Source organism: Daphnia pulex, chromosome 9, assembly GCF_021134715.1.
Source record: "Daphnia pulex isolate KAP4 chromosome 9, ASM2113471v1".
NCBI classification, from domain to species: Eukaryota; Metazoa; Arthropoda; class Branchiopoda; order Diplostraca; family Daphniidae; genus Daphnia; species Daphnia pulex.
The window spans coordinates 7,190,310-7,216,459 of record NC_060025.1 but is presented as its reverse complement, the minus strand read 5'-3'; the positions used below and the strand labels follow the sequence as shown (position 1 = coordinate 7,216,459).

The window sequence follows — 26,150 nt, the reverse complement described above, 5'->3', positions numbered from 1 at the left end:
GAAGAAGCGACAATGTCACAACTTCCTGATTAATATTAATTACCAATTATAGCCTGAAACTAAAAAAAAAACATGAATAACATAGTCCATTTGTCTTCATTTGGTGTTATTTTGTCATTTGATTTTTTTGGAACAGTTTTCTGAAACGGAACGAATTCCGGAATTCGTATAAAAGAAGGTAAAAGAAAATTTAGATCGCCGCCGCCGCCGTCCCTCGTAGTCGTAGACTGTCTCTTTCCATGCTCTTTCCAGGGAGGAATATACTCCTCCCTGCTCTTTCTATCATATTTTAGTTGTTGGGCATTACGTCATCTATTGCATTTTCTAACAACCCAATTTCAAAATTGCTTGGCGCGAAAAAAAAATTTCCTGAACAAATTATTGGGGAAAGCCGGAAAGGCCGGAAAGCTGGTTGGAGAGCCAAGTAAATTTTGAATTAATGCTGTCACTTCTTGGGAAATGCAACAGATGGCAATGCATCATCGTATGGAACATTTTTAGTAGCAAAAAAAAAATGAAAATCAGTCAATCAGGATCAAAAATTTACAAAACAGGAATACATTTCCAAGATCCCCGCAAAATCCATCTGAAAAAAATTTGGTTTCCTCGATTTTCCCAGGAGTTTCGAAATACCAAATCTCGAAGGTCAATGCAGCAGTGGCGATTTGAACGGAAGTTGATCAAGGTTCATCGCATTCTTTTCCCAAAAAAAAATTGCTCATTACGTACATACCTGGACAACAGAAATCGTTTTGATGTCGAAACATAAATCGCTTCTATAAAATAAGAAATGTTTCGGTCTATGGGAATCTGACAAAATGGCAGTTGTTTTGTTTTTTCTTACCGGGGGGAAAAACCTAATCAGGAGAAACATTGGAATAATGACAACACACGTAGTATCGACTCCCGATTCCGGTTTCCGGGACAATAAAAGAAGCGATTGCCATTTCCAAGGCTGTCACGTATCACATGTATACTATCTATCGTTCGATCTGTACACAGAAGTAACTTTTGTTTTTTTTTATCACACTATATCAGTTCGATGGAAAAATCAAGAATATTAGAGGAAAAGATATCATGTGTTTTTGTCAAATTTTTCTGTGCTGGCGGCACGTATCCGCCTCACAGACACGATAAAGTTATCACGATAATAACATCAGCTACAATAGCCTAAGTCTTGCAAAAGTAATAAATTCTGGTTCGGAAGAATTCCGGAATCGATCACTGTCATGGAGGGAAATAATTATCGGGTTATATTCCTTTTATAACGCGTATTTGCGTATTCTTTTTTTAATTTTTATTTTAACGATATTTCGACGACGAAGAGATTGATGGGCTCCGTTCTTATAAGGAGTGACTTGGATTTTGAGCTTCGAACAAATTCGCCGTAATCGAGAGAAAACAATCAAACCTTGGTGGGAAAAATATCCAAAGATCTAGGACACATCGGCGATGTGTTATTATTACAAGGTGCGGGTGCCAAACCGCATGACCTATTTGGTAATTACCTATTTATCTCAACGTACCTTCGATTTCTATATTCGTCATGCGCGCGCCCAGCGTATCATCAACTTCCTGCATGATAGTCCCCATTTCGTATTTTTTCGTTGGGTATCAAACTGTTGGAAAACAATTCCACGAAACAATCTCTTTCTCCTCGAAAGGACATTGACTCGCGAAACAAAGGAGCAAAAACTCAATCTTTATCGATTTTGTCTTTTATTAAAATAATAATCCACTGGAGACCAAATGTGTTATTGCCCATTTTTCCTATTACAGAGAAATGCGATAATCGACCGTCAGATGGCGCGCCTAACACACACACCTGGTTGGCTCAGTCGTGCAAATGGTAAGTCGACTAGCCGAGTCGACTTTGTGTGCTTACAGAATTTTACCTGCCCATCGCCCTGAGGCTTTCTACCTCTCTCTAAAATAAAAAACTCAAAGAACGAGGAGGGAGTTATTCGGAAAAAAACTTCATACCTTTTGTGTTCACAACTCGCCAGAAAGTCGTGAAAGTCCCAGCTGCTCGGTCGCACATATCCTGCTGTTGCTTCGGCCAACACAGGAAAGTTCTCTCTCGTTTTTCGTGTGCATAGTGTTTTTACTTCGTATATAAATTATCCATTTCTCTCTCACACGTTTGGGTGTTGATTCTCTGGTGACCGTGATTTGTCGAATCTCATCTATACTCGAATTAGTAAAAGAGAAAGACAATAAACAATTCTGGGGATGATTTCGAAACGAGTGTGAGTTTGAGTGAATCACGTTGTGCACGACGAAGTGGTTTTACTCGGTGTGCAAGTTTGGAGAGAGTTTGGCCGAGACATCTTCTGCTGGTGGAACAAGACGTGACCCGTTGACCTCTTTCCTCCACATCATTCATCTTAATTCATTTGGCTGCAAGTGAACAACAACAACCCCCCCGCCGAGTAATTCGGCGTTCAACTCCACGGACAGACAATGTGAGTTCATGTGATTTTTCTCCTTTTTCGCCTGTGTGTCTATTTGCTCTGATTTTGATCGCGGTCGACTCATTTTTGGGATTCAAGAAAAACCAGTTGTTGTTTAATAAGTTATTAGTATAACAACCTCCCGGCTTTGATTCGGGGGCTGAATTAGACAAAATTGAATAAAAGCAGGTTCAATAGCCACGGCCTGTTTTTCCTAGTAGGTACACCTACACCCAGCAGCAGAGTTCGCCTCAAGGTGAAGAGTCCCCCCTCTCTCGACCACCATTTGCCCTTGAGCGAATCGGCGTCAAATCGTCGTCGACAGTTTTCAATCATACCCAAGAATGTTTTTCAGACGACAATAAAAACAAAGAGAGACGGACGGATGGACCTTGGCCGTTTTTTATTGATGCGTCTAAAAAAATCCGGCGACCGTAAAATATGAACAGCTGCTGCTTGGTCCTGGACTCCTGGGCCCAGGGCCCTGTATGTGAGGGCGGCCGAGCGTGGGTGTGGACACTCAGTGGCGCTCTTGTTAAAATGGCGTCACGAACGACCGGCCGAGAGAAATGTGTTGAGAGAGCCCCTTTGCAATGTGCACAGACGCCCTTTGAACACGTTGACGAAGTAGTAAGTACCGTTAGATTTTTTTAAAAGAAAAAGAAATGTGTATTTGATTCTGGCAGCTGGAGGGGTGGGCCCTCGGGTCATGTTGGGTAACATCCGATTGGTGGGTCTCCCTCGTGTAGGTTTCCTGACGGTACAGTTGCGCTAATCAGCCAAGGAAAAAAGGCCCTTTTATATATATTTTTGTTTCCCGGAGACCTTGTGTCTTGACGATTATAATCATATCAAGCTAACCTTTGATCCCTTTATTTTTTCCATCCACGAAACAAAGAAAAGCGAGATTGGAGATTGCGTGAATATATTTGATTGGATCTCGGCAGTGTGTTCTTTTTCCCACGCATCTTTGACGTTTTATTTTTCTTCGTCACGGGAAACAAAGAAACGAAATCGAACGAGACCAAAAAGTTTCATCGGTGGTTTTTTATTATTTCGCCAGCTGAAAAAAAAGGGCGGAGTAAAAGAAAACAGAAAAAAATAAAGTTTTGTGCTCAGTCACGGGGAAGTTGTGAAAATCAAGAAACCACGTCACGTTATTTCAATCTCCAGAGAGTCCAGGTGAGAGAGAGGGGGGAGGAAGAAAACAAAAATTGTTCGTTATTTCACCACGACCACTTTCAATTTAGAGTTAAACGAGGATGAGAGAGAGAGGGGGGAATAAGAAGTTTTTATATATTTTTCCATGAAGCAGGAAAAGAACAAACTAACTCCGCCTCCCTTCTGGTGTTTTGTCTAATTTCTTTTCGGTGGTGGACGCTGGTACTCTGAAGAAGAACCCGACAAAACAGGAAGCGGTTCCGGACCGGATGGCAGCCATTTGCTTAACAAAGAAATATTATTCCTCAGTTATTATAGGAGAGAGAGAGATAGACAGTGCCAGGCGTCTCATGCGATGTCTATATAAGGTATATTATAAGATAGATTTTGGGAGGCACACACAACTTATTGTGACCTTAAAAGAACCAAAAATATCTTGTCATTTCTTCTTCTTCACCTTTTGTGTGCCGATGTTCTTTTGTTGTGTGCGTTGAAATGTTTGGAGACTCTTTTTATTTTGTTCAAAGTCATGAACCCCGAGAGCTCGTCTTTTGGTCAAGGAATTCGACCATGTCACAACTTCCACTGGCTGGGTGGAACGTGACTCGGAATAAAACTGTGCCTTGTTGACTTTTTCTGCTCGCTATGGTACATCACCTTTTGGCCGGCAAAATGTTTCGAGTCAACACAGTAGGAATCCGGTTTTTTTGGCAACGTCAGCAATCAATTAATAAGCACGTGATATTCAAAAGAAATGGAGACGTTAACAATCTAAGCAAAAAACTTGATTGACATTTTCCACGAACTGGTTATCTTGTCCTAACTCGTTTTTCTTTGGGGTATCACGTTTGATATATAAAGGCCAAATGTTTGTGTCATTCTCTTATTTTTACTGGAACACTCTCTCTCTCTTGTCTTTTCCATTTCGTTACATATCGATACGGTTCCATCCGACGACAGACAGACAGCGCGCAGAGATAATCAAAAAATGAAACTTTTGTGCTGCGAGTGTTGTTGCCGTGAGCGCGTTCAAGTCTCCTCGGTCACGCCCTGGTGTTTTTCGGAGGGTGACGGTTGACTTTCTCAGCAGCGTCTTTTTTTATTTTATTTCGTTTCTCACACACACATTATGTGGTATAGATACGTGACTCTCTGCGTGAGGAGAGATCAAAATCTTTGGCAAAATGGCAGCAGATGAAACAAAAATCATGCAGAGAAAAAGGAACGAACGAACGAAAAAAAATTCATGGAATCGTGAGTCTCGGGGGTTGGTTATTGATGAAGGGGAGAAAAAAAAACTTTCTAAAAACGGGAGAAGAAAAAAAAATCGGGCGGAGTAAAATAAGAAAAAAAAAGTTTGAGAAAAAAAAAATCCAACTTGTCAAAGTGATAAGACGCCTTCCTCCTTGCGTATAAATAATCATCAAAATAGCCTGGAGGTTGATTGCCTTTTCTGGTATTGTTCCCGCACGCAGCACGCACGCAGCACAAGAGTCTCGACCCTTTTCGCCCAGCTGTGTAAGAGAGAGAGAGAGAGGCGGAGAGATAGACACAAGAAACACACAGCAGAGAAGGTAATATACATGGCGGAGGGGGGATCTAGGTCACGGTGTTCTACTCTCCAGCAAACGCCTAGCCTAAATTTATTAGGCGCATCTTTTTTCTTTCTTTCTTTACGAAAGAGAGAGCAACGACATCCTGGATGAGATGATCACGCGCGCTCTTTTTTCTTCTTCTTCTTCTTCTTCTGCATTCCACTTCCGAAACACACAAAGTCCGCCAATGTTGCACATGGAGAGAGAACCAAGATGGAACATTTCCGCCGAACGGTCGCCATCCATCAGGTTCGTTTAGGCAAAAAACCCGCGCTCTCCAAAAATATCTGTCCAGATGCAAATGAGAGGCTTTGACAGAAATTGCGCAAGTCTAATAATCATTGACATTATTACACTGCCTCGCAATATTTCACGATGATGTATACAATAGTGTATATTTCAAAATGGCCAGGGTATTTTTTTGGAAATCGTCGGTGTAGAGAGAGAATATAACCCGACGAATTCACGATGGATTGACCTGAATGAGCGACCGGGTTGGCACAGTCGTCCGCTCTCAGACTTTCACTACGGCAACAGCACAACAACAGCAGCGTTCCCATTTGAGCGTTCAACTGTTTAGATTTCATGCACAAACGAAAAGCGATCAACAGCTATTAAAAAAAGGCCTCAATGGTAAAAATGGTGGGCGAGTAGTATAGAGATAGCGACGAAAAGGCATTCAGATTTGACCCGTTTTATTATAAAGAAGGAGCTAGAGAAAGTGGACGATTGTCTATTTGATTTTTTTTAAATTCGCGGCTACCGATGGTCGACTGTCTTACCTTCAAACCCGACTGACTGGTTGTCTCTTTTGTGTCAATTTTCTCGTTGTTGCCCTCCCTCCCCTTCCAACTGCTGCCTTAATATGACGCAACGCCTGCTGCAATTGAGCGTAGAGAAATTCGATAGGTATCGTTGATTATGTACGTGGCGCATTTTTTTCTTCTTCTTCTCCGTTTTATTTTGGCGTTTGTTTCGTCTCTAAAAGCAGTGCGTGATTCGGCGTGAAACCGGTTCAATCGCCTGGAGGGAGACGAGGAATGTCGTCATTCCACTTAAGCCCTTCTATACTTCTTGTGTATTATATTCTCGGTCTTTCTTTCCTTTTTCTTTTTCTTTTCTCGAAATAATAACTGCCGTTGGAATGATTTTTTCGTGAAGGGCACGTGAAGAACTCGAGCGCATCCCACAACTCCCGATATCATTTCCAGGTTTTTTAATATTTTTCTGGTCTGAACGCTCGAAATTCGTTGGGATAAAAAAAGGAAAAATGAAAAGAGAGGATAATAGAACTCACGAATTTTTCGTTTTTTAAGGTTTTAGAGGGGGAAATGTCACGCTCATTCTGATGCGGCCAGAATATCAATTCTCTCCCGAGTTTTTATAGACCAGGAAAAAAACAAAAAACCCAAAATTAAAAACAAACAACAATGTTAAAAAAATGAAGGGGATTTGGTGCCAGAGGTGAAATGGGCTGTTCTTTTTTTTTCCCTCTTTCCTAAATGGTTATTTTGTTATGGGCTCGGTTAATGGCGTTATGATTCGGTCACGAGACTGGATTATATAGAAAACCGATCGCTCATTCTTCTCTACTTCTTCCCATTTGTTGTGGTTTATTTGAATTCGGATTTTCCGCCCGACTTCGAGGAAAGTAACCCGTTCGGTGACGACGACGCAAGGCCAAACAACTCAGATTGCGTGTGTGATTGTAGAACGAACACACACACATCCACACGTGATAACCTGGAAAAAAGCAACAAGGAAAAGGAAGTTGCTGCTAAATAAAAAATGAGCTACAGCGTATTGTGAATCGTGACACGGGGAAAAAATCGGAAAATAAAAAAACAGCCATCGTCAAATCGCCACAGAATTCAATTCTACCTCTGCCTTATTTGGGGGGGAGGAGGGAGGGCGGATATCTCCAGCAATAGATAGTCTGAATGTCGCCATAAGTGGCAACTCTTTCAACAGTTGTCGTCATTCGGTCAGCGCGTTTCCCAGCTCGGAAAAACGAGATCGAGTCCTTGATATCACGACGAAAGACAAGACCTTTTTTGGGGAATTCGAAAAATGTTTAGATTGCCCCGTTATGATATATCCAATGGCTGTGCTTCTATAATATTTTAGCCCGGGGTATGTCCGATCTCAACACGTCATAATAAGTGACCGTACACACTTTCGTCCCGACACACAAGATTTAATACTGTAGACGACTGGAAGGCATAGAGAGAGAGAGACCAGATGGCCAACAGCGCCGACCATGCGATATAATATATAAACTTGTGTCTTGTACACGGGAAAGAAAATAAACTTGGGCTGAAGATTTTTTATTTTTCACCAAATGTTGGACAACGCGTTCGCTGAACCTTTTTTTAATGCGCCCATCTGTGTGTGCATTTAAAAGATGGGCCTGTATTTGCGCAGTCGAGCAGATGCGCTTTCTCTGCGTCGATTTTTGTTTCATTCAATTCTTCCATTTTTCGAGAGAGAATCCGGCGGAGCTTGTCTTATACTCCGTCTGTGATTTTTCATTTCATTTTTTAAAAAAATCCAATAGAGAAGAAGATGATGTGTCTATAGGGGAGGCTTGTAAGAAGTCGACTGATGAGTTCGTTGATCTGCTTTATGAATCTGTTCGTCACGGATTGGAATCAGACGCGTTCACATCCTCACAATAGGAAGAGATCAGCTCAGAGGGGGGAAAGAAAAAAAAAAACAAAAATTGAGCAGAGCTGGAAGCGAAGAGAGAGAACGATGACACCGGCGGCCTCAAGGCAATAGCCGAGTGAAAAATTCATTTGAGTTCCCACTCTGCTGCTACTACTAGCCGCGTACACAACTTCCGTGTTGCTCTTTTTTTGGCTGCACACACACACACACACCGGCTGTGTGTAACTTTGCTCGTGTCAATGCCTCCTCACTTCCCGCCGAATCGACTCAAACGAATCACAAAAAAAAAAAATTGAATCACGACGCCGTGGATAATAAATAGTTAGACACAACAACACTCTCTCATCCCGAGAAAAAGTTCTTTTTTTCTTTCGTTCGTTCGTTCGGTTGAGAACCATTTCCGCGAAATCAATAAATAATCTAATAAAAGAAAAGAAGAAAAAGAATTCACCGAGTTGGGTTGTTGTTTCTCGGGCTCTGGTTTATTGGACGCCCGACCGACAAACCGCCAAGCTGCGGTGTACAGATCTAACTGTGTATGGGACTTGTTTAATTGTGGATCACCTCTCCTGTACGCCGGTGGTGGTGTAGAATTCTCCGACTCGACATTACCCCACAGTGCGCTCGTAAATAGTTTGAGAAACAAACGAACAGCTAAAGAAAAAGAAAAAAAATCAAGAAAACTGAATCACGAACGGGACTTTTGGTGAATGTCATCATTTCATATTGAAAAAGGACACGGCGACACTCCCACCAAACAATATGAGAATTTCGAAAAGAAAAAGAAACAGGATCGAAAAAAATAAAAACTTGAAATGCTTACCGTTAACCAAAAAAATAAAAAGTGATTCCACGCGCATAATAGTGTGTGTAAATTAACAGTTTAATCTATTTTTTTTCCTTGGTAAATCTTATTTAAAAAAAAAAAGAACCTGTTAGTCTCCACAGAGAGAGGCAAGAGAAACTTTCATTAGAGCTTGTTTGTTTGGTCGTTTTGAATTTCATTTTTCATTAAATTACCAGTTTTTCTTCCCTTTTTCAAACGGTTCGGTCATGAACGAAACAAGTTTTTTGTTTTTTGTTGTCGTCTCCCGACCGATACGCAATGTCAAAGCGTGAAAAGCCGTTGTTGGACAAAGGATCGAGTCGTCCTTGACGTTCTAAAGACACACACAGCAATTCGTCGCTCTCACTTTTTTAATTGGCCGACAATCGCCCATCGAGTTCGAATATGAAATCGAAGAGCAGCTCACAAATTTAAAAAGGATTTTGGGGGCTACTCTTTTTTCTACGATCCTCAGCAGCAGCACCTTCTATTTAATTTCTAATTTCTTTTAACGACCGTGGGGCGTCAATCACCTGGCGCTCAAGAACCCCCCACCCACCCTGCAGCTGTGTTTGCACTTTGCATGTTGTTGCGTAGTTGTTGTTGTTGTCGGAGAAAGAATCAGAGGCTGGCTCGTAAGTGGACAAATTCCTAACGGGAATTCTAGCTTTGACTTAGAGGTGATTAGACGTCTGGATGCAACGTATACATACATCTTATCTTGATTCTAAAAAGCGAAGAGAGCTAGAGAGAGAGAAAGAGAGCTATAATAATAATAATGCTGGACAATGAAGGCCAGCGGCTCCTTGCTGCGGCTCGCTCTGTCCATCAGCTGGACTGCTCCTTTGATCACGCGGACGCACTGCGGCTTACAGCACAAGCCGGTGGGTCCTAACGGAAGATTTTCCCTTTCATCTCGAGGGAGACTGCCGGGTTCATTGTCACTTCTTGTGTACAACAAACCAAGCGGAACAAACACACACACACACACAGCACCATATGTTTTTCAATTCAAGTTGCTCGTCCAACCGTACCCTATTCACCGAAAAAGGAAAAAAAACAAAACAATCACGGTTTTTAACTTGAAATTTGTTAAATTCTGGGACCCTGTTATTGTCGGCGTGACGACAGCAAATGGGTCGACCGAATTCTAGCCCAAGTATTTTGGTTTAAATGTTACTATTCTAAACATTGTCATTTGTTAACTGTCTATTTAATGAATGCGGGCCATTATGAAACACTTGCGGGACTTGGAATTAACTTAATTTTCTATTTTTTCGGTTGAACAAATTCCAGGTGACGCATTTCCCGGCTGTGAGTGACGCCAAATCAGACCCGACCCTTTTATTTTTGGATCCCGCATGCGCAAACAAAGAGACGGACAAGTTGCCATGTACGACATGAAAGTCAAAACGCCGCCGATGGCCAGCAAGAGGCGATCGTGGACGGGCCGGCTCAAGGATCGATTCAAATCGTCGGCCGGCCAATACGGAACGGTCGTCGTCTCCTCCAACAGCGGCGGCGTCGAGTCTCACATGGCCGGACCGGGTGAGGACTGGACGAGCGCCTGGGTCACGCATCCGCACCTGCAGGAAGGACACCACGCCCCTTCGGTTCCGTCGCTCCAGGGCAGCGTTTTCGTGGCCGCCAACTTCGTCTACGACTACCGCAAGAAATACGGGCTCGATCCGGCCAACGGATGGATGGCCACTCCGGCGGTGGGCTCGATCGCCATCCGGCGAACCACCGACTGGACAACCACCCGTGGATTGTATCCAGTGAGGACTTCACCCGTTTTTCGTGCGGCCGATCCGTCGATGGAGGTCGGCCCGATGAGCGAAAGAAAGGCGACAGTCCAGACCAAAATGGCCGAAGATCATTACGGCACCTACGAGTTCCGGGCGGCGGATGTCAACCAAAACATCCGCCAGATGAGGGAGAATAAACAGCAACAGCAGCAGCACAGAGTGTCGGTCAGTCACGCGGCAGCCCCGCCTTTACCGACGTCCGTTCCTCCGCCGCTCTACCTGTCGGATGACGACGCTGACGACGGTGAAAGCGACGCCAGCGACGAATCTCCTCCGCAGACGACGGTGGCCGTCGATCGACCGGGTCTGATCGTCAGCGGCCAGCGGATTTGCATCTTGACGGGCCAAGATTCGCCGGCGGCCATCAAGGCCGAGAAAGTCAGTCTCAAGGTGGAATTCCAGCGGAGCTGTCCACTCCGGCGGAGTCTGAGCGATCGGGCACGACCCAAGATGGCGGCGCCGGCCAGTTTTCACGACACGACCCGCCTGACACAAAAGACTCGATCACGCGGATCGCTCCACGATCTTTTCGGCTTGTCTCCGCCGGAACCGCTAACGATTCCGGTGACGACGACGACGGCCGCTACTCCACCGACACCGCAGTCGCCCAACAACCGGCGCAAAACGATCGTCCGGCCGACTGAGCCACCGCCTCCGCCACCTCCGCCCACTCCGGTCTATGCCGGAGTGTCCATCAAGGTTGGGACGGGACCGGAAAGCCCCGACGACGACACTCCGCCGCCTCCGCCACCTGTGGCCCCTCCGCGCCGCATTTACCGGCACTCGAAAACGGACAACGACAGTCTACCCCGAGACTCGTCGGCCAACAAGTCGGCCAGCGAGTTGGCCGCATCAGTTCCTGTCACACCTCTTCCGACATTAGATCTCTCTCCTGGTATCACTTCGTGGGCTGGACGGCCTCTCATCGGACAGGTAAACTATCCTTTTCCCCGAAGAACAAATTTCCATATGTACCTTTGAAGGTTCCCCTGACACAACACCAACTGTCGTTTTCTCTTTCGGCAGATGGTGAGCTGGACAGCCTGGTCTGGCCACCAGCATCACCAGCAAGAGTCCGAAGCCTTCGACGCTGTCAAAGAAGATAAACAACCGCTTCCAGCAGCCGGAAGAAATCGAACGTCGGAGCCTCCTCCTCCTCCTGTGGTGGTAACGCGTCCGGAACCTCCTCCTCCTCCGGCGTCTGGTGAAAACGAACCCAAACGTCGGCCCGTCTCTCGTCTGTGGCCGTCTTTCTCGTCCATCGGGCGTGATCGATCGGCCAGTCGGGTGCAGGCCGACCCGTCCTTGTTGTTGCCTCCGCCCGCCGAGGAGGAGCACATTTACGAGGAGATTGACGACATGAAGGAGCGCGGCAGGGGACTGAGCCGGGCCGGCCGCGGCGGCTCCTTCGCCGGCGCCAGTCGCCAGGACATTTTGCGCTACCTCGAGGAATTGCGCAAGAAACACCCGACGGGCATCATTTCGGTGGAGGCCGAGCAGAGAGAGCGGAAGCGACCCAACAGTCCCAGTCCGGCCAGTCCCATGACGCCCAGTTTGCCGCAGCTGATTCCGGCCGACGAGGAGGAAGACGACGAGATGGGCGCCCTCCTTTTGGCCATGCGCCACAACGGCCCCAATCGCAACAGCAACCGGAGCACGCAGTCCAGCACCAGCACGCAATCCAGCAGCCAGGAAAGCGCCCTATCGGCTCCGGGAATCACGCCAACGTCCTCGACCGGCGGTTACCAGGTAAAACAAGAACAAATGAGTCTGCGTGTGTTGTGTCACGACGGACCCCAAACCGACAAGAAATTTCCATAAATCGACGATTGAAAGGCGTCGGAAATCCCTGGGTGAAAGTTGGCGATGTGATTGGTATTGACCCGTCACGCCATTTCCGCGTGCCGGTTGCCACACACCGAAAGAACGAAAATGGCGAGAAATGACTAACGATCATTGGAGGTGAAAAGAACCGTTTCCTCTACTATCGGTGGGAGTCAAACAAATGCAAAAATAATAATAATAATAAAAAAAAAAAAAAGGTTTTATGAATATTCATAGTCTCATGTTTCTGAACATCTCTAGTCTTTTTCGTCGTGTTCACGGTCTCTCTCTTCATTTTTCCCGCAATCATTTCGCGACTTTCACGCGATGAGCCCAAACGAAAAAAAAAAAAAAAATGAATGGGCCGGTGGTGGTGGTGGTGGTAAAAAGGGGAGTGGATGATGACGGCAGTATACTATTACTATGTGTGTGGGCGAAAGTTATGTGTCTGAAGGGAAGATCATTTTTCTTATCTTTTTCTTATTTTTTCTTTCCAGAATGGCGGCAGCGGAGGAGGTGAGATCGAGCGGAACGATTCGGGCGTTGGCTCCGAGACTTCGGGAACGGCCCAGAGGTTAAGGCGGATGCGTCGTTTGAATAAATCGTCTGCTCATCACCAGCCGACCCATACAACGACGGAAGGATCGTCGACCACCACTTTGCCCAGCAGCGGCCAAGACGGTCCGGCCGCTATCCCGTGGTGTGTCGACTGTGACCAACCGCTGGAGCCGGATCAAGAAGAGTAAGAACAAAAATTCAACAACGACAACAATGCAACATTATTGACATGGGTGTGTGTGTTTCATTTGTTTTTTTCCAGGCACGACAGTTTGGTGTGTCACCGATGCGCTCGGCGTCGCTGCGAGCGTCGCGAAGTGCTGGCCGAGCTGTTGGAGACGGAAGTTCGCTACGGTCGTGACTTGCGCGTCCTTCAAGACGAATTATACAAGCCCTTACTAGTCGCCGGCCTTGTTCCTCTACGCCAATTAGGTAAGAATAAGAAAAAAACAACAATAAGAAGGGAAAAGTCTCGAGGGGGGGGAACAACACAAAAAATGTATAATAATAAAGAATGTCTAATAAAATAAAAAAAAGGGGATCAAAACGTCGGCCACAGCCAAAGAGAGAGAGAGAGTGGCGAATTTGACGTTGGCGGTCGTGGTGGCTGTTGAACCACCAGCGGCGCCACAAATCTTTTTTAGCTTTTTTATCTTTTCTCGTTTGTTTTCCTGCTGCTAACTTTGGGCCCGTTTCGTGACGCTGATTTATGCGGCCGCCGTCGTCTTAACGACCTAAGCCAAGACCTAATATGGGCGGCTACTGCAACATCAAACAAATATTCACGGGGGGAGATGATGATGAGAGTTGCATTCACTCTACGTATACATGTGTACAGTAGGAGAGAGAGAAAGAGAGAAACCGAGTGAACGGTCATGTGGGTGGCGTGCGACACAATGCCAAGTAGTCCGGAACTGCTGGCTGCTGACGGGTGAACGACGATGATGACGATGGGAAACCAGGTCGAAATTGCGTATCATATTATATGTACAGCCGTTATTGTCTGGAATCAGTTCCAATCTGTTGAGAAAATGACGACTTCACCTTCGGCCAAATTCGCTTCGTTTGTCTTTACAGGATTTTTGTTGGGAATGAAATTTAATGATGTCACTTTTTTATGCCTTATTTCAGATGCCGTGTTCCTGAACGTGACGGAATTGAGCGGGCAGAGCCAGCGGTTTGGCCAGCGACTGCGCGAAGCCGTCGAGATCGCCCTGGAACAAGGCGACGAGGACCTCCTGACGGTCGACGTCGCCCGTCTCTTCTTGGACAAAGAAACCGAGGAGATGATGGACGCCTTTCGTCGTTACTGCGTCCGCTCCGTAAGAAATCCGCCAACGTCATCACCATTTCTCATTGTCATAAAATAAACGACCTCGTCACTTTTTGCAACCAGGGTGAGGCCTCGCTGTTGCTATCCACGCTGGAAAAGGAACGCGAATTGTTGCGCATCTTCTTGCGAGCGTCTCAGCTGGAGAATCCGGCCCTCCGGCGGATGGATCTGCACGCTTTCCTCATGGTATGAAATCATCGTCGTCATCGTCGGTCCCACCTGCGAAAAATTATTCAACACATTTTTGTTTCGTTTGTTGGTTTTCATCGTCAAACATTGGCAGGTTCCCGTTCAAAGGATCACCAAATATCCGCTACTTTTGGGGAGATTGCTCCGCGCCACTGCCCAGCAGGACGTGGAGATGCGCGAAGCTTTGCGCGAGGCCCAGGCCAAAGTGGAATCCTACCTGACGGCCATCAACGCGGTAATAATAACCAGCTCGGCTGCTGCTTTTCCTATTCACGCTCGACGAATTATGATTAAAAATTTTCTTTCTCCATTGAACGGTGTTTATTGAACGTGAAAAAATGAACGCGCAATCACAGGAGGCCAAAGAACTTGGAACTGTTTCCCGACCGTGGCGGCGCGGTTACTCGGTGCCCAATCTCAACGCCAACAACGCTTCAGCCAACTCGAGCAGCATGCAGCGGCCATCCGGCGAAGAGTTGATGAACCTTCGGTTACGCAAGGTAAGACATGACGCCAATGTATTTCTATGCACACACACATACACTTTCGGCCGGCGTGCGTGACCAAAAGAAGAAAAAAAAAGAGAAGAAAAAATAAGTAACCAACACACACATTTTCAAAAAAAAACGACGACCGCCGACCATGGTGGTTTTCTCATCATCGTCCATCTTGTTGTTTGTTGTTGGCCCGCAGTTGGCGATGGATTGCCTCGGTTGGTCGGACAACGCCGCTGCCCAGTTGGTAATGGAGGGCTACGTGAAACTGACGCAGCCGGGTGAACTGCTTTTGACCACCACCCGCAGCCGAGGCCGCACTCTCAAATGGCAGAACGTCTGGATGGGCCTCGTCACTCTCAACCACCAAGTATGGCTTTGCTTTTTTGAATATATTTGACAAGTACAACACTCTCTTTTTTTTCTTCTTTCGTTGCCGACTTTCTCACCCGTCTCTCTCTCTCTCTCTCTCTTACGTACATTCGAAATGAAATCAAAATCCAGGACAGCAACAAGACCAACGTCTTCGAGCTGGGCGGAGAAACCGTGGCCGACAGCGCCCCAGTGACGTTTGGCGTGAAACCAACCGTCCAAGAAGCCGCAGTCGTCCTCATCAAAGACGTCAAGAATGCCAGACCTGGACCTTCTATTTATAGGGTGAGTTCAGTACCCCCTACTCCTTCTTTTTTATATATCTGTCCAGGTGATCAAATTACATTTGATTTCATCAGGATCCTCTGATGCTCTCCTACTGCACAATCAGCAGCGAGGCGGACGAACTGCCCAACTTCTTCGAGATCCATCACATCGTCACCAAAGAGTCGTTCATTTGCCAGACGATCGAAGCCGGCCAGACCCAGCAGTGGCTGCACAGGTTACGGACCCTCAGCCTGGGTCTCGGCCGGTGGAAGCAGCGCCGGAACGCCTTACCTCACGTCATGATGATCAACTGACGAGATTCATTCTAGATCATTTTACAATTTTTACAATTATTGATTCCCCCCCCCCCATTGTAATAATAACTGTTGTTGCTAAGTGGAGCTTATATATTATATATAAAACAATCAGTTGACCTACCTTACAATTGTACCATATTTGACCAAAAAACAAATATATATTATTAAGCACCGTGGCCCCAATAACGCCCCTTGGCAACGACGCCTTTTCTTTTGGGTTTGTTTTGACATTGCTTGACGACAGTCATGCCTACAGCGCGGGCGGGAGTGACACACGTAACATTTCAAAGATTTCAAACAACGATGCGTGACGAGAAAGATTCACGATGTGTCCCATATAACTGCATGGAAGAAAAAAAAGTTATTAGAACTATGTCATGGGCTAATGTCAGTTTAATTGTCTTTTTCTGTTGTGACCTGAAATCATATCATAGACTATGCGCTCGTCACCATGTTCGGCCCACGTAATTAAAAGGTCAAGGCAGTTGAAAGAAAATCCTGGCGTTCAGAACGACTTTTTCGGCATTCGGAATGAAGAAATTACAGGGGGGGAATTTTCGTTAGACGTGTCATCACGCAGTTGGCAAACATACAATATCTCTCTGGAAGTTGGCGCAGGTGCTAACCCGCAGTCTAACCTTTCCCTGCTGCTGCGCATGTCACCTATCAAATTAAAGTTCATCATCCAGTTAAAGGTCTTTTGGCATTCTTTGCAGGATGAGCTGCCTCACGGGACAGCGTGATTGAGCAACCCCATTGTTATTCAAAGCAGAAATGTGAATAGGGGCTCTTCACAATTCACATAAAGATTTCGCAAAAATAATACGAAGAAAATGTACATCAAAGCTCATGGACAGCATTCTGACGATGGTATTAAAATACTTGAGCGCATCATAATAATTCTACAATTAAATTTGATTTTGAATAACGTGGTATAGGGAATTTGGTGATTTCCAATGCTGGGCAACCTCATTCTTCAGGAACGGAAGCAAATATCCATTGAGATACCTTTCAGGTGGGAACTCTTTTCTCTCATTCATTCATCAACTGATACTGTCGACGCCAATACTACTATAGACGCTCGTTGTTTCTCTTTTCTTTCACTTGTGTTTTCTCCGGAAGTTGTGATGAACTCGCCGACGGGAAATTTTTCCATTGAATTGACAGATCGGCCACCGACAACCATATATATACACACACCTTGTCTGCATCTCTTTCGAATTAAACGCCGGTGTATAATAATAATATCAAGGCGTGAGAAGTGTGCTAGACCGAGTTGACGGAGACAATGCTTTCACGTCCGCTTGAACGGATAGGCGCGACAAGGTCTATAAGAACTGCTGGAGAATGATTATTATTATATGTGTCACGCTGGAAATCGGCCCACCTGAGATTTCAACTGCAGATGTCTACTTATGTTACACATTTTGATGTTGTCGAATTGCGGATGAGAAAGTGCACGCATCGCTATGTCATGAGCGTGACAAGAAAAAGTAAAACAAAAAAAAAAGACTATACGCGGGGCCCGTTCGTTCATGCTTGCCGGGACAGCAGCCTTGTTCTGAATACGTTGAATCTCTCTGCGATGCCATATCACTTGGCTCTCGCAAAACAGAAGGTGAAATATTATTGGAATAAAGAAAGTTTTTTTAATAGTCGCTGACCATCAGTCCGGATATCGACTGGTCAACAAAGAAATCCACTCTTCGTGATATTCCTCAATCGGGATGAACGCGGGATAAAGATCCACGCCATTATTTAACGGCCGCTGTCACCACCGAATCGAACTGTGATCAATATCAAACGCTTTATGCATACATGCCAAGGCACTTTCAATGCGCACGCATAAATTAGAGAAAGCTTATATTCTCTCGGCAATGTTATTATATTTAACAAATGACGATCGAACTGATTGCGAGCACGTTGAGTGTATAGCGGAGGTAGGTCGAATGTTGGCGCATGCTAATTAGGTCGTTACGCGTGAAAATCACATTCGTGAGTGGATCGTTAACATTCTCTGCCAGAAGAGAAAATCAGACAATGAATGATATTTGTCTTTTCTTTCTTCGCTTCCTCATCTGTTTTGGCCGGAGTTCCTGCATGTTACGATGAGACAACAAAAGAAATCTGTTTATTTCTGTTTTGAATAGAAATAGATTCGCTGTGTTTTGTCAATGAGGTCGAGTGAAAGCTGTCGCATTCTAAAATAAAAAAAGGGGGGCTTGCTTCCGTATATGCGCGTATATGGGATTGATGGTTTTCACTCGGTACTTTGCATTTTCCTATCCTATAAAACTATACAGTCTACAATCAAAGCTTGCCTAGTTTTCCAAATCGACGATAGAGGCCGGTATCGTACAACGTCAAGCGATAGAAAAGAAAGGAAAAAAGAACTTTAAGGAAATCAATCGGAGAATAATGATTAATTTGGGGCGTTTTTTCCGAATCGCCACAGGATATTTGAAAATCAAATAAATCGCTGTCTTTGTAATGCGTAATGTTCTTTGTTTTGCAGCTCCAAAAGAATTTGATAAGCGATTTCGACATTTTTTGGGAGATGTTGAAGCCATCATCAAACCTATCCAAAATGATGGCTTTACATCCGATTCCGCGTGCATCTGTCTTGTTGCAACATTCGTTTTGAAAAGAGAGCTGTCACAACACAAAAAAAGAAAACGGCCCCGCATTGCTGTCAATCAATCGCGGATTGATATGCCGGGAAATGATTGGCTTTATTTTTTTTTTTAAATTCTCTCTGGATCATTTCTTTTTCGTTACAATGCAGATATACTTATACTTATATGCCACTCCTTCGTGATGTATGGCCAACTGTCTTTGTTTTCTATTGACGAGATGCCTGTTCAATCTCTTGTCAAAACTAGACATGAGACACAGACTAGCCAAAACTTTTCTGCTCTATCTCTCTCTCTTAATCGGAAAGTACTTAAGAGAATCGAACTTGTTTTTCCTGTTATAGTTGCGCTGAGCTCCTTTGACAACAGCTGCCCAGAAACAACTTCTTCGGCACGTTAACTTGAAAGAAAATAATCCAAGTATTAATATCGGAACCTTTTGATTCGTTCTATTTCTACTTTCAATAGCGTTTTATTTGTTATTTTAAGGTATAAACTAATCACGATATTTTAGATAAAAGATTTCGTGAACCCCGCTTTCCTCAGTCACCATGTCATCACCCATACTGAAATCTGCGATTATTCTGCTAATGCTGACTCGAATTTACGATTGTACAACTTATGTTGATGATTTTGAAATCCAAGGCAACAATTTACGAGGAGGTTATGGTACCGATAACCAAACATTACTCCGCGTCGTAATGCTTCATGTGAGCTTATACCAATCATCAGATATTATTATAAACATATTTTTTCAAAAATTGTTCTTGTCGCAATTGTACAATGCATGTATATTTGTGCCATTTCAGCTTCCTCCGGTATTTAATGTTGTAAGAAACTCCAGTAACCATATCATCAAACTTGGAGGAGTTGCCGTTCCAGTTCTTCTATGGCTCTCTCGCACTATGAATTTCAAGTAAGTTTTCCATCAAGTGTTCATGTATTTTCCTATTAAAAATTTTGGATTGCTTGCATGTTGTAGTATTCATTATTCATTGAGCGATATAACCTCATGATTCCATAATTTAAAAAGGCATACATTTATTGCAGATTTGAAATTATGCCAGACAACATATACAGCGTCGAGAATAATGCTGCCGGAAAAGGTCTTATGAGCTATATCCTTGAAGGGGTAATAACTAATAAACGATAAATATCATGTAGTTTATGTGCACGTATAATAGGTAACAGTCGATTTGGCCTCCATAACAAAATTAAAATTTAATGGAAAATTGAATGCTATAATAGTTATTTGATCTCTAAACAATGCTCAAAAGAAAAGGTTTTCTTTTCTTTGGTTGTGTATTTTTAGAGAGCCGAAATATTATTAGGAGGGGTCGTTGCAACATACAGCCGTTTCCAGAAACTCAACTTCCCTTATCCATTTGTTATCGGTCAATTTGGTCTTGTCATTCCGATGCCGAGTTCAGAAGTGGACGTCAATGCTGTTTGGAAGCCATTCCAGGGACAGGTCCAACTCCAATTGATGCAGAGATGTGTGTATTATCAGATGCTAATGTTCAATCGTGTCTTATACAGATCTGGATCTTTTTGGTGGCTTCGATGACGGCAACCATGCTCTGCCTATACGGCATCAGCCATTTCATTTCGGAATTCATGAAGAATTCAGAAAGGAGGAACAATCAAGCTCATTTAGGCAAACTTTTTGAAGATATTGGCGGAGCCTTTCAGTATGTATTTGGAGTTATTTTATCTCAGGGTAATGTATAAAAGAGACTCTCAAAGAATTCCCATTCTTATTACACCTTAATTTGCATATCGTTCCGCGTCTTAACAGGTCTGCTAGCTCAAGGTGGAACGAGCCGCGATCAAAGGTTGACCATTCGCGTTCTGGCCGGCACTTGGTGCGTCGCTTGTTTCGTTCTGGTGACGGCTTACAGTAGCGTCCTCATCTCATTTGTAACGTCACCTAATTACAAGCCGTTAATTCGATCCGTTTACGACATACCCAAAAACTCTAAAATCAAAATCACTGTCAACCGAGGATGGTCTCCAGATCTTCTTTTTTCGGTCAGTTCATATAGGGTAAAACAGCGAATCCGGACATCGTTTTTCTTATTAAGCTTTCTTATGGCGTTTGTGTGTAAATCCGAAATGCGAATGTTCGGACAAAATGCGAATGCCCCGGACAAAAATTCGAATTCCGGACAGAAATATTTTCAAAAAATAATTTTTTCATTTGATTCAGTTTTTAATTCTGAATCGAATTGCTTAAGGCATCAGGTATGGTGCAATGGAAATATATTAAGATTTTTTGATTTGAAAAATCAAAACATTGATCTGTCAAATCCATTTTTCGTCTGCCTGAAAGTTTTAACTTGAGTTCAAAACTGCCAAGCAACAGAAAAATGATTTTTTATAAATATTTTATATATCATTAGGTTACCTAACTTTTACTGAAGCAAATAAGCCCAGAATACTTTAATAAAAAACTAAACTAAAATCGGTGGTAGAATTTTCGAGAAATCTTATTGTTAAGCCTGACATACGTGTTGCGAATGTCCGGATCTAACGAAATATCGAAGAATTAATACTTATTTCAAATAAATGTTTTTAAAATAAAACTTGGTATAGACAGATTCAGAATAATGCCCTCTACAATTTGAGCTACATAAATATAATAAAGCGTTCATATTATTAACTATATTAATGGCGTTGTTCCCCCATTTGAGCCCACGATGCGAATTCCGGACAGCGAAACTGCAGATTACCATAACATCCATTTTACTATTGTTTCATAAGTAATGGGATGGCTTAGAGGTAGCATCTTAGACTACGATGCTGGGAAACTGTGGTTCGAATCAATTAAAATACAATATTTATATGAGGAATTTTCTCAAAGATACTCGTGAGTTGTATCTTCATTACATATCGGTATGATGTTCTACATTTTGTATGCATACATAACAGCTTATTGGTAAATACTAGACTTAATTAACATCATTGAGATAGATCGAATTTTCAAAGTCGAATTAGCTCAGTGGTAAGACCGTATATGGTAGTACCTAAAGTTGCCGATGAACTAGAGTTCAAAACTCTTCCTACCTGATAAATTTTTTGATATGTATCGTCTTATAAATTCAAACATATGTAAAAGTAAATTTTAGAAATGAAACCTCATGTTTATTATGAATTAACCTGCTATATTCTACGTTGGATAATCTGATATGAAAATTATATGTAAATCCCATCATTTTCGGGATTTGAACCCCAACCCTCAATGTTATCACGCTAGACTTCATCCACAGAGCCATACCAACCGTTATTATGATAAAATTCTTAGAAAATAATGAGTAGGCCTATAGCTTGTGATGAGACTGTCCGGATTTTGCATCACGGTCCCTTATGGGAGCAGGATTAGAATGGCACATTTAGATTTTGGGGGGGAATATTTAACTATTTTTACAATTTTCTTGGTTAATACCCACTATGAAGGGATATATTTACTTAATTAAAGCAAAATAACGAAAAAGTCTTAAGTATTTTACAAAAAAAAACTTCGGACGTAAGGTACAGCTTTTTGAGATATAGAAGCAATTATGTAAGTGAATTATTAACATAAAATCATAAAATTTTGAAGATCATCACAAAAACCCTACGTTCTTTAAAACCATGCGAATAAAAAATAGAATTAAAAAAAAGAAAGCAGGGACAATATTCTTGGATCTGGCCAGGTTCGATCCTCAGCCACTTTAATCTTTTTTCGCATATAATGTTAAAATTACGCAATTAAACGTATGCAAATTGCACATCAATCGATTTGTCTCAAAATTCTACGTCGATTGATGTGCAATTATAATAAAATAACTAAAATTTAATTTTAAGAAAATTTTCTGTCCGACATTCGCATCAGCTGTCCGAACATTCGAAAAATGTAAACATTTTCTTTTTATGCTGTAGTTTCGTTTAATTCTACACAATCTTGACAAATGTTTATATAATAATGTAGAGCTTTTCAAGCTCTATCTTTTCATATAATTATTTATTCGATTGTTCTAGTTTATATATTTGATATTCCTTACGGCGTTAAGCTGTCAGCTAGCAAGGAATACTCAGAATTACCGTTTAAACCGTAAGCGAAAATTTCAATTTTCAATTAAAGATATCTCAATTAATCTTCAATATTGTTTTGTGCCCTTTGGCTCAATTGTGTATCCTTCTTCTTAGTTTAAAGCTCATTTATCAGATGTGGCAATAATCTTATCGTTTAATCGCATTTACAATACTTTAAAAATCGCTTATTTTGTCCGGAATTCGCATTTTCTTGGGCCGTGTCCGGATTCGCTGTTTTACCCTACTACTAGATACTACAGCAGTTTATGTCAAAGAACTATATAGCCTACAGCCCTATATTAAGAAATCAACCGTAATATAATTAAATGACCTTAATTCTTTATTTTGCGGACAGAATGCAGACGAAGGCATTTTCAAATATTTGGGAGATCAGCTAAGAAAGGAACCCGACTTACGTTGCAGCGTTACTGAGGAATGTTTGGAGCGAGTACGAAAAGGATCCAGCGCTTATGTCCAAGTAAAACTTATACCGAATTACCGATATAAGAAACAAGCATATTACACAATTGTTGAATAATTATACATAAGATATTGTGTCCTCCATACAGGAATATAGAACCGTGAAGACAAACATCGGCTTGGATTTGAAGAAAACTGGCAAATGTGATTTTACAATCGCAAAGGAACTCTTCTTTAGCTTTGGGGCCGGCCTGGCAGTTGCGAAGAATGTGGACATTGAACCTTACACCCGAGGGCAAGTTATCTTTAAATGAAAAGCATAATCATTTGAATTTCTTAAAATGAGCGTCATTCTTATTCCCGACTAATACCTTGTTGAATTATCAAGCAGATTGTTAAAGGCTCACGAAGCTGGATTCGTCGATTTCTGGTTCAAACGAAATATGGTCGATGCGTCCCGTTGTCTGAATCCGATGCGGGATGTGGCCTCAAACAAACAGCGAGTGACACTTGCTGGTTTAAGCGGAGCCTTTGTCGCCCTGGCCTTTGGACTCGCATTGTCCGTGTTATGCTTTTGCGGTGAAGTAATTATCAAGATTATTTCATCATCACTCAATAAAAGAGTGGTTCACTCCTGTTAACCAATGTTTCATGCATAATTCAATTTCAGTTCATCTGTATGCGATGAAAATGACATATAACAAGCACGCACATTATATACTCTCTTATTCTTTCACAGATCCCCATATTAAAGCACTACGCAGACAGAATAATTGTCTGCGCTTATTTTGGGGTTCACTTGTATCCTAAATATATCTAATATCTAGAGTCAATGTCTGTTAAAAACCGCCACCATTTTCAACTTTATATAGCATTTTTGGTGGAAGCCAAATCCTATAATGCACTAAATTATTGTTCGTTCTTTACAAAATATACAAATTGTTGTTACCGATTATTGCAACCGTCAAGCACCATCACATACAGCTGTTGCTAATAAATGTATATCACTGGAAAATTCAAATGTCGAAAAACATTGATTTTTAAAATTAATTTTTTGGAATAATTTTTCAGGACAGTTTATTTTGGTAGGAAATTGAATGTTTGTAATTTTTCGAAACTGAAATCCTTTTGGTCTATGGTCGTGAATAAGCGAAATTAGCGAACTATTGATTTAATTACTTTCGAAGCGGTATATCTTTGAGTGATGTTGTGAACCATATAATGTCGCATTAGCACGCAATTGTCTCTAGGTGCTACATTTTTGCATTCACGGTGATGACCAAAAATCCCGCCGAATCATGCTTACTGACCCATTATAAGGTTCTAATCTACTTGCCAGCTCTGTGTAATATATACCTCGCCAAGCGCAACAATTCAACGAATGGCATTTGAAATTAAAAGAACGGACTTCATACACTGTTTAAGCGCTTAGTGCATACAGATGTCCCGTTATAGAGTTGACGAAGCATTTCTCTCTTTTGTGGCCGAACCTCCGTTATATTATGCCGACACCGGTAGTGCACATCACAGCACTACGGAACCGCCTCGGCATCATTTCCTCCCTTATCTTTTCCCCGTTTTACATTTTCCCCATTGCGGAACTTCATCAGAATTGACGAACATTATACAGTCGAGATTGTTTCAGTACCAGAGTCAGTTACCCGCTGTCGTTCGACTGTTAATGTCAACATCTAATACTGAAAGTTTCTTTTTTTTATTACGAAAATGTTTATAAATTTGGTGATGTTGTTATTGGTGATGTTCACTCGGTCTCCAGGTCCGGTATCCGGACAGATCCTTCGCTTAGGGCACTGTCCTTCCTTCTCCGTCCTAAAGGATTTTGAAATGGATAAGGTACACCGTTACGCAAACGAAATGTGATGATGGGCAACCATCTTGCCAAGTTACATAACCTTGTTTTCTTATAGTACTTAGGAACATGGTACCAAATTGAACGTTACTTTTCCTTCCCCGGAATGGGAGGCAAATGTTGGACCCAAACTTACTACCCCGATCCTGAAGTTGAGGGACGCTTCAAATTGAGAATGGATTATCGAGATTTTGTGTACGTCAGTTACGTGTTCACGTCGAAACCGAAACCAACGTCTGGTATTTTATCATGGGGAAGCACTCATCTTAAATAATCTTTTCTGTGCATAGAGTGGAGAATAAGATGACGACTGAAATGGACATTTACCAAGATATGGTAGACGATCCTGCCACATTGACTAGCCAGCTCTTCAGCATGCCATGTATAATTTTATTTATCAATTATTTGGATTTTACAATTCAGACAACTATAGCTTTAAATAATTGGTTGGCATTGCACACAAATAGTTACAGCGGATGACTATCAAGTGTTGAGTACTGATTATACAAATTACGCCGTCGAATACCGCTGTGAGGATCGTGGACTATTTCAACGTAGAGGTAATAAACTGACGTACAGAACGTTAATATATTTAATTATTTATACGAAGACATTATCTAATTTTCTACAATTTTTAATGCCTCTTTTTGTATCGAGCAAGAGTCTCTGTGGATCCTTTCAAGATCCCCATTTCCAAAATCCTGGGTAATGAAGGAAGCCAAAAGTGTTGTTGCCAGTCTTGGACTCAAAATGTCTAGCCTTCGACCGGTGACGCAAGACTGTTTCCTACCTCATCGTGGACCATACTCCAACAGGCCTTACCAACAGCAGATTAAGAGAAATCATTTTATTCCGATGTATTCGCGAGCAGCAACTCATGAGCAGCAACAAAAACATAAATTTATTCAGTTACCAAAGCATCATAATTTCGCTTAACTCCAACTGCCAGTGCTCAAGAACAATCACTTTATTACAGTACCAACTTAGTATCTCAGACAAGCAGCTATGTCCCTATCTAATCCTTTATTCCTCATTTCTAATTAACACAACAATTTCAAAACCATCAGCCCCAGCAATACATGTTTGGTTTAGTTTGAATAGAAATTCGCTTGAGGTTGCATAATTACGGAAGGCCAAATCCCCCCTCACCCTACCTTATTTTTAATACCACTAGCTAATGCTATTATTATTTTACTTTTCGAAAAATAAATGAGCTACGGGAAAAATATTTGTGTTAATTGTTTAGTGTTTCAACGGTTTTGTAAACCATTTAGGCTTTTTAAATC

At 42.6% G+C, this 26,150-nt stretch overlaps 3 protein-coding genes across 3 annotated transcripts; all 3 read left to right on the top strand.

Moving 5' to 3' along the window:
• The first annotated feature begins 1,837 nt into the window (after positions 1-1,837).
• LOC124202808 lies at positions 1,838-16,043 on the top strand. The gene is made up of 12 exons (XM_046599234.1): positions 1,838-2,465; positions 10,002-11,446; positions 11,540-12,262; positions 12,835-13,079; positions 13,158-13,327; positions 14,027-14,217; positions 14,292-14,414; positions 14,512-14,652; positions 14,774-14,917; positions 15,111-15,281; positions 15,416-15,568; positions 15,643-16,043. The coding sequence occupies exons 2-12, from the start codon at positions 10,067-10,069 to the stop codon at positions 15,862-15,864; spliced, it is 3,663 nt and encodes a 1,220-aa protein (XP_046455190.1). The 5' UTR covers positions 1,838-2,465; positions 10,002-10,066; the 3' UTR covers positions 15,865-16,043.
• Positions 16,044-18,719: 2,676 nt separating this feature from the next.
• Positions 18,720-24,009, top strand: LOC124202807 (ionotropic receptor 93a-like). The gene is made up of 9 exons (XM_046599233.1): positions 18,720-19,210; positions 19,310-19,416; positions 19,551-19,632; positions 19,813-19,971; positions 20,040-20,220; positions 20,299-20,531; positions 22,930-23,052; positions 23,144-23,289; positions 23,386-24,009. The coding sequence occupies exons 1-9, from the start codon at positions 19,052-19,054 to the stop codon at positions 23,633-23,635; spliced, it is 1,440 nt and encodes a 479-aa protein (XP_046455189.1). The 5' UTR covers positions 18,720-19,051; the 3' UTR covers positions 23,636-24,009.
• Positions 24,010-24,527: 518 nt separating this feature from the next.
• Positions 24,528-26,090, top strand: LOC124202805 (apolipoprotein D-like). Its single transcript, XM_046599232.1, has 5 exons — positions 24,528-24,848; positions 24,923-25,059; positions 25,155-25,246; positions 25,332-25,424; positions 25,526-26,090. The coding sequence occupies exons 1-5, from the start codon at positions 24,720-24,722 to the stop codon at positions 25,798-25,800; spliced, it is 726 nt and encodes a 241-aa protein (XP_046455188.1). The 5' UTR covers positions 24,528-24,719; the 3' UTR covers positions 25,801-26,090.
• The last annotated feature ends 60 nt before the right edge of the window (positions 26,091-26,150 follow it).

Excerpts from the sequence above, each read along its gene's own strand:
- LOC124202807 (XM_046599233.1), top strand. The coding sequence starts at position 19,052 with ATGTCATCACCCATACTGAAATCTGCGATTATTCTGCTAATGCTGACT. Across the intron at positions 20,221-20,298 it reads TGGAGTTATTTTATCTCAGG|GTCTGCTAGCTCAAGGTGGA; the intron begins GTAATGTATAAA and ends GCGTCTTAACAG. Across the intron at positions 23,290-23,385 it reads ATTGAACCTTACACCCGAGG|ATTGTTAAAGGCTCACGAAG; the intron begins GCAAGTTATCTT and ends ATTATCAAGCAG.
- LOC124202805 (XM_046599232.1), top strand. The coding sequence starts at position 24,720 with ATGTTTATAAATTTGGTGATGTTGTTATTGGTGATGTTCACTCGGTCT. Across the intron at positions 24,849-24,922 it reads AGGATTTTGAAATGGATAAG|TACTTAGGAACATGGTACCA; the intron begins GTACACCGTTAC and ends GTTTTCTTATAG. Across the intron at positions 25,247-25,331 it reads CCAGCTCTTCAGCATGCCAT|TTACAGCGGATGACTATCAA; the intron begins GTATAATTTTAT and ends GCACACAAATAG.
- LOC124202808 (XM_046599234.1), top strand. The coding sequence starts at position 10,067 with ATGCGCAAACAAAGAGACGGACAAGTTGCCATGTACGACATGAAAGTC. Across the intron at positions 13,080-13,157 it reads CTGGAGCCGGATCAAGAAGA|GCACGACAGTTTGGTGTGTC; the intron begins GTAAGAACAAAA and ends GTTTTTTTCCAG. Across the intron at positions 15,569-15,642 it reads CTGGACCTTCTATTTATAGG|GATCCTCTGATGCTCTCCTA; the intron begins GTGAGTTCAGTA and ends TGATTTCATCAG.